At 50.2% G+C, this 6,313-nt stretch overlaps 1 protein-coding gene across 1 annotated transcript in view; it reads right to left on the bottom strand.

Annotated features, from left to right (window-relative positions):
• Positions 1-221: 221 nt before the first annotated feature.
• The window catches only part of LOC146054581 (uncharacterized), a 74,856-nt gene continuing 68,764 nt past the window's right edge, over positions 222-6,313 (bottom strand). The window contains exons 7-11 of the mRNA XM_083168074.1: positions 4,987-5,033; positions 2,862-3,056; positions 2,500-2,666; positions 2,330-2,419; positions 222-420 (exon numbers count right to left, since the gene is read on the bottom strand). Coding sequence (XP_083024200.1) covers positions 279-420; positions 2,330-2,419; positions 2,500-2,666; positions 2,862-3,056; positions 4,987-5,033 — 641 coding nt within the window. The 3' untranslated portion in view covers positions 222-278. The remainder of the gene's footprint in view (positions 421-2,329; positions 2,420-2,499; positions 2,667-2,861; positions 3,057-4,986; positions 5,034-6,313) is intronic.

Raw genomic sequence — 6,313 nt, 5'->3', positions numbered from 1 at the left:
CAGGCAGGGAATGTTGGGGTGCCAGTGAACCTCCTGTTCTGCTAGAGTACAATTGTAAAGCGACACGGAATCTGCAGCGCTATATAACAAACTGTAAATAATCAGTGAGATTTCCCACAAGCCACCTCCCAGGCCGTGTGAGATACAACCTGCAACGCCTGGGCCCTCATGGCCTGTAATGGTATGTATACCTGAGCAGTATGAACATACAGACAACGGGACACCGGACAGGAACATTTATTGAGTAACGCAAATAACAAAGCAGAAGAACAAGGAGATTAGCTGGTGAAGGAATGTCCGGCCTTCTCCGCCAACAGCAGAGACAGGGGCTTGGGTGGAGAGACCGCTTCCATTGGATTTGCCCAGGAACCGTGTTTCACCAAGCGGTTGTTCCTCAGACTGTACTGCAGAGCTTTCATACTATGAGGGAACAAGAGAAGTCATGATAACAGCAGACGCTGTAACGGAATCTGATGCGCTATATAAGACACTGTGACGGAATCTACTGCGCTATATAAGACACTGTAACGGAATCTGCTGCGCTATATAAGACGCTGTAACGGAATCTGCTGCGCTATATAAGACACTGTAACGGAATCTGCTGCTCTATATAAGACACTGTAACGGAATCTGCTGCGCTATATAAGACGCTGTAACGGAATCTGCTGCGCTATATAAGACACTGTAACGGAATCTGCTGCGCTATATAAGACGCTGTAACGGAATCTGCTGCGCTATATAAGACGCTGTAACGGAATCTGATGCGCTATATAAGACACTGTGACGGAATCTACTGCGCTATATAAGACACTATAACGGAATCTGCTGCGCTATATAAGACGCTGTAACGGAATCTGCTGCGCTATATAAGATGCTGTAACATAATCTGCTGCCGCTATATAAGATGCTGTAACGGAATCTGCTGCGCTATATAAGACACTGTAACGGAATCTGCTGCGCTATATAAGATGCTGGAAACGGAATCTGCTGTGCTATATAAGACACTGTAACGGAATCTGCTGCGCTATATAAGACGCTGTAACGGAATATGCTGCGCTATATAAGATTCTGTAACGGAATCTGCTGCGCTATATAACACACTGTAACGGAATCTGCTGCGCTATATAAGACACTGTAACGGAATCTGCTGCGCTCTATAAGACGCTGTAACGGAATCTGCTGCACTATATAAGACCCTGTAACGGAATCTGCTGCGCTATATAAGACACTGTAACAGAATCTGCTGCGCTATATAAGACACTGTACCGGAATCTGCTGCGCTATATAAGACAATGTAACGGAATCTGCTGCGCTATATAAGAACCTGTAACGGAATCTGCTGCGCTATATAAGACGCTGTAACAGAATCTTCTGCGCTATATAAGACACTGTAACGGAATCTGCTGCGCTATATAAGACGCTGTAACGGAATCGCTATATAAGACGCTGTAACGGAATCTGCTGCGCTATATAAGACACTGTAACGGAATCTGCTGCGCTATATCAGACACTGTAACGGAATCTGCTGTGCTATATAAGACGCTGTAACAATCTGCTGCGCTATATAAGACACTGTAACGGAATCTGCTGCGCTATATAAGACGCTGTAACGGAATCTGCTGCGCTATATAAGACACTGTAACGGAATCTGCAGCGCCATATAAGGTGCTGTAACGGAATCTGCTGCTCTATATAAGACACTGTAACGGAATCTGCTGCGCTATATAAGACACTGTAACGGAATCTGCTGCTCTATATAAGACACTGTAACGGAATCTGCTGCGCTATATAAGACACTGTAACGGAATCTGCTGCGCTATATAAGACACTGTAACGGAATCTGCTGCACTATATAAGACACTGTAACGGAATCTGTTGCGCTATATAAGACACTGTAACGGAATCTGCTGCGCTATATAAGACACTGTAACGGAATCTGCTGCGCTATATAAGACACTGTAACGGAATCTGCTGCGCTATATAAGACACTGTAACGGAATCTGCTGCGCTATATAAGACACTGTAACGGAATCTGCTGCGCTATATAAGACGCTGTAACGAAATCTGCTGCGCTATATAAGACGCTGTAACAATCTGCTGCGCTATATAAGATGCTGTAACGGAATCTGCTGTGCTATATAAGACACTGTAAATAATAATAAATATAATACACGCACTGGTCTCTGTCACATGCGCAGTCCTCGCACAGAAACTATATCAGCATCCACCTCTGAATTAGCCCCTTGGACCAGAATCCTATTCCACGAGCACAATAACAGCAGCCGGATTAGACTATATGGGCATGTAAGATGTAGAACCCTCCTCTCACCAGTAGGGGCGCTTGTCCGCAGGTGACATGGCTCTCCACAGCTCGGCGAGCTCCTTGGTGGCGGCGGTAGAGGCTTTCCCAGGGTGCGCACTAAACACAAAGCATGGTATTCAGTGACTCCCACTCCTCTTACACCATCCCCACGCTGATGCCGGTGCCCCCCCATGTACCTGAGGTACGGCTGTCTGTTGATCCTACAGAACATAATGAATCCATTCACACACTTCTTCCTGACACGCTGCAGCTGGAGAATTGCACAAGGCTTCTGTGTGAGCCCTGCGCTAAAGCCATGACAAGGACTCTCCGTACCGGAGTCATCGCTGGATGAGGAGTCCTTCTATAATATATAAATATATATGGCACATACAGTACATATACAGACTGCTCCCCCTCCCACATAGAGCCATGTGGCGAATGTTTCTGACCATTGTACGACCTGCGTTGTTGCATCATTGGCAGACAATGGGAACAAGCACAGCCACAGCCAGTCTCCATTCTGTCAATGACACCAGCAATGGGCACTCCTAATTACCAGCAGCCTCCTGACCCTGCCTTTAGGTGCAGACACTTGGGGGCTTCTGCTGAGTCTAGCCGGTGGCCATTGTATCTGCCTCCTAGATGCGGCCACTGTGTGGACTTCATTCCGTGTCTGCTGGCTCAGATTCCTGCTCTTATCCTGTGACTGGTAGCTGTGATCCAGAGAGAAGGCCGGGGGCAGACCAGGATCCTAAATAAATGAGGAGCCAAAAGGAAAGCCATCAGCCAGAGGAAATATCGTGGAGATAGGGGCTAATCGGGAGGTTTTCACACTGCGCTCGCGTGCGTAAAGTGTCTGTATCTCAGAAGGATGAGATTGCAGGGTGATCGGCAGCTGCAGGCATCAACACAGCATTTAGGGGTGCAAGCTGCAGTACTTCACCCACAGTGACCCCAAACATAGTGGTGGTGCACTTGCCATTGCAGCAAGGCTATGAAGTCTGGGGGCATCCAAACACAGCTCAGTGTTACGCTTTACCGTAATTGGGGGCCCTATTGACACACAAAAAGGTGAGAAACTCATGTCAAGAATGGGGGAGACAAGAGGAACAGTGACAAGAATAGGGGGAGATGGGAGGAACAGGGACAAGAATAGGGAGATGGGAGGAACAGGGACAAGAATAGGGGGAGATGGGAGGAACAGGGACAAGGATAGGGGGAGATGGGAGGAACAGGGACAAGAATAGGGGGAGATGGGAGGAACAGGGACAAGAATAGGGGGAGATGGGAGGAACAGGGACAAGGATAGGGGGAGATGGGAGGAACAGGGACAAGGATAGGGGGAGATGGGAGGAACAGGGACAAGAATAGGGGGAGATGGGAGGAACAGGGACAAGAATAGGGGGAGATGGGAGGAACAGGGACAAGGATAGGGGGAGATGGGAGGAACAGGGACAAGAATAGGGAAAGATGGGAGGAACATGGACAAGAATAGGGAGATGGGAGGAACAGGGACAAGAATAGGGGGAGATGGGAGGAACAGGGACAAGAATAGGGGGAGATGGGAGGAACAGGGACAAGAATAGGGGGAGATGGGAGGAACAGGGACAAGGATAGGGGGAGATGGGAGGAACAGGGACAAGAATAGGGAAAGATGGGAGGAACAGGGACAAGAATAGGGAGATGGGAGAAACAGGGACAAGAATAGGGGGAGGCGGGAGGAACAGGGACAAGAATAGGGGGAGATGGGAGGAACAGGGACAAGAATAGGGAGATGGGAGGAACAGGGACAAGAATAGGGGGAGATGGGAGGAACAGGGACAAGAATAGGGGGAGATGGGAGGAACAGGGACAAGGATAGGGGGAGGCGGGAGGAACAGGGACAAGAATAGGGGGAGGTGGGAGGAACAGGGACAAGAATAGGGAAAGATGGGAGGAACAGGGACAAGAATAGGGGGAGATGGGAGGAACAGGGACAAGAATAGGGGGAGATGGGAGGAACAGGGACAAGGATAGGGGGAGATGGGAGGAACAGGGACAAGGATAGGGGGAGATGGGAGGAACAGGGACAAGAATAGGGAGATGGGAGGAATAGGGACAAGAATAGGGGGAGACGGGAGGAATAGGGACAAGAATAGGGAAAGATGGGAGGAACAGGGACAAGAATAGGGAGATGGGAGGAACAGGGACAAGAATAGGGGGAGGCGGGAGGAACAGGGACAAGAATAGGGAGAGATGGGAGGAACATGGACAAGAATAGGAAAAGATGGGAGGAACAGGGACAAGAAAAGGGAAGACGGGAGGAACAGGGACAAGAATAGGGGGAGGCGGGAGGAACAGGGACAAGAATAGGGGGAGATGGGAGGAATAGGGACAAGGATAGGGGGAGATGGGAGGAATAGGGACAAGAATAGGGAAGACGGGAGGAACAGGGACAAGAATAGGGGGAGGCGGGAGGAACAGGGACAAGAATAGGGGGAGATGGGAGGAATAGGGACAAGGATAGGGGAAGACTGGAGGAACAGGGACAAGAATAGGGGGAGATGGGAGGAATAGGGACAAGAATGGGGAAGATGGGAGGAATAGGGACAAGGATAATTAGGTTGGGAGGAATAGGGACAAGGATAATTAGGTTGGGAGGAGTAAAAGGCTAATTTTCAGGATAGTGTCACCAGTTTTACCTCAAGATTAAAAGACCAGGAGCTGATCTGTACGTCCTCAAATAAATCTGATATAAGAAAGTCACAGTTATTTCTACACATATTCATTAACCCAGATGCTGCCTCCTAGTCGCCTATATACCACTGTCCCTGTCCCTGCCCCCCCCCCCCCACATATTACTATTCCAGCACAGCATATAATACTGTCTACCTGCCCCCCACAACCAATATACCGCTGTGTGCCTAACCCAGTCTCCCCCATATTTTACTATCCCAGTGCCCCATATACTGCTGCCTGCTCCCCACCCCCAATATACCGCTGTATGCCTAACCCACTCTCCCCCATATATTACTATTCCAGTGCCCCATACACTGCTGTCTGCATGACCCATCCTCCCCCCTCCATGTATTACTATCCCAGTGCCCCATATACTACAGTCTGCCTGACCCCCCTCTCCATGTATTACTATCCCAGTGCCCCATATACTGCAGTCTGCCTGACCCCCCCCCTCCATGTATTACTATCCCAGTGCCCCATACACTGCTGTCTGCCTGACCCCCCCCTCCATGTATTACTATCCCAGTGCCCCATATACCACTGTCTGCCTGACCCCCCTCTCCATGTATTACTATCCCAGTGCCCCATATACTGCAGTCTGCCTGACCCCCCCCCTCCATGTATTACTATCCCAGTGCCCCATACACTGCTGTCTGCCTGACCCCCCCCTCCATGTATTACTATCCCAGTGCCCCATATACCACTGTCTGCCTGACCCCCCTCTCCATGTATTACTATCCCAGTGCCCCATATACTGCAGTCTGCCTGACCCCCCCCCTCCATGTATTACTATCCCAGTGCCCCATATACTGCAGTCTGCCTGACCCCCCCCCCCTCCATGTATTACTATCCCAGTGCCCCATATACTGCAGTCTGCCTGACCCCCCCCCCCCTCCATGTATTACTATCCCAGTGCCCCATGTACTGCTATCTGCCTGACCCCCCCCCCCTCCATGTATTACTATCCCAGTGCCCCATATACTGCAGTCTGCCTGACCCCCCCCCCATGTATTACTATCCCAGTGCCCCATATACTGCAGTCTGCCTGACCCCCCCCCATGTATTACTATCCCAGTGCCCCATATACTGCAGTCTGCCTGACCCCCCCTCCATGTATTACTATCCCAGTGCCCCATATACTGCAGTCTGCCTGACCCCCCCCCCATGTATTACTATCCCAGTGCCCCATATACTGCAGTCTGCCTGACCCCCCCCCCCTCCATGTATTACTATCCCAGTGCCCCATATACTGCAGTCTGCCTGACCCCCCCCTCCATGTATTACTATCCC

The sequence above is a fragment of the Crinia signifera genome, unplaced genomic scaffold (genome assembly GCF_055691185.1).
Source record: "Crinia signifera unplaced genomic scaffold, ASM5569118v1 HAP2_SCAFFOLD_255, whole genome shotgun sequence".
NCBI classification, from domain to species: domain Eukaryota; kingdom Metazoa; phylum Chordata; class Amphibia; order Anura; family Myobatrachidae; genus Crinia; species Crinia signifera.
This window is presented reverse-complemented; position numbering and strand designations above follow the sequence as displayed.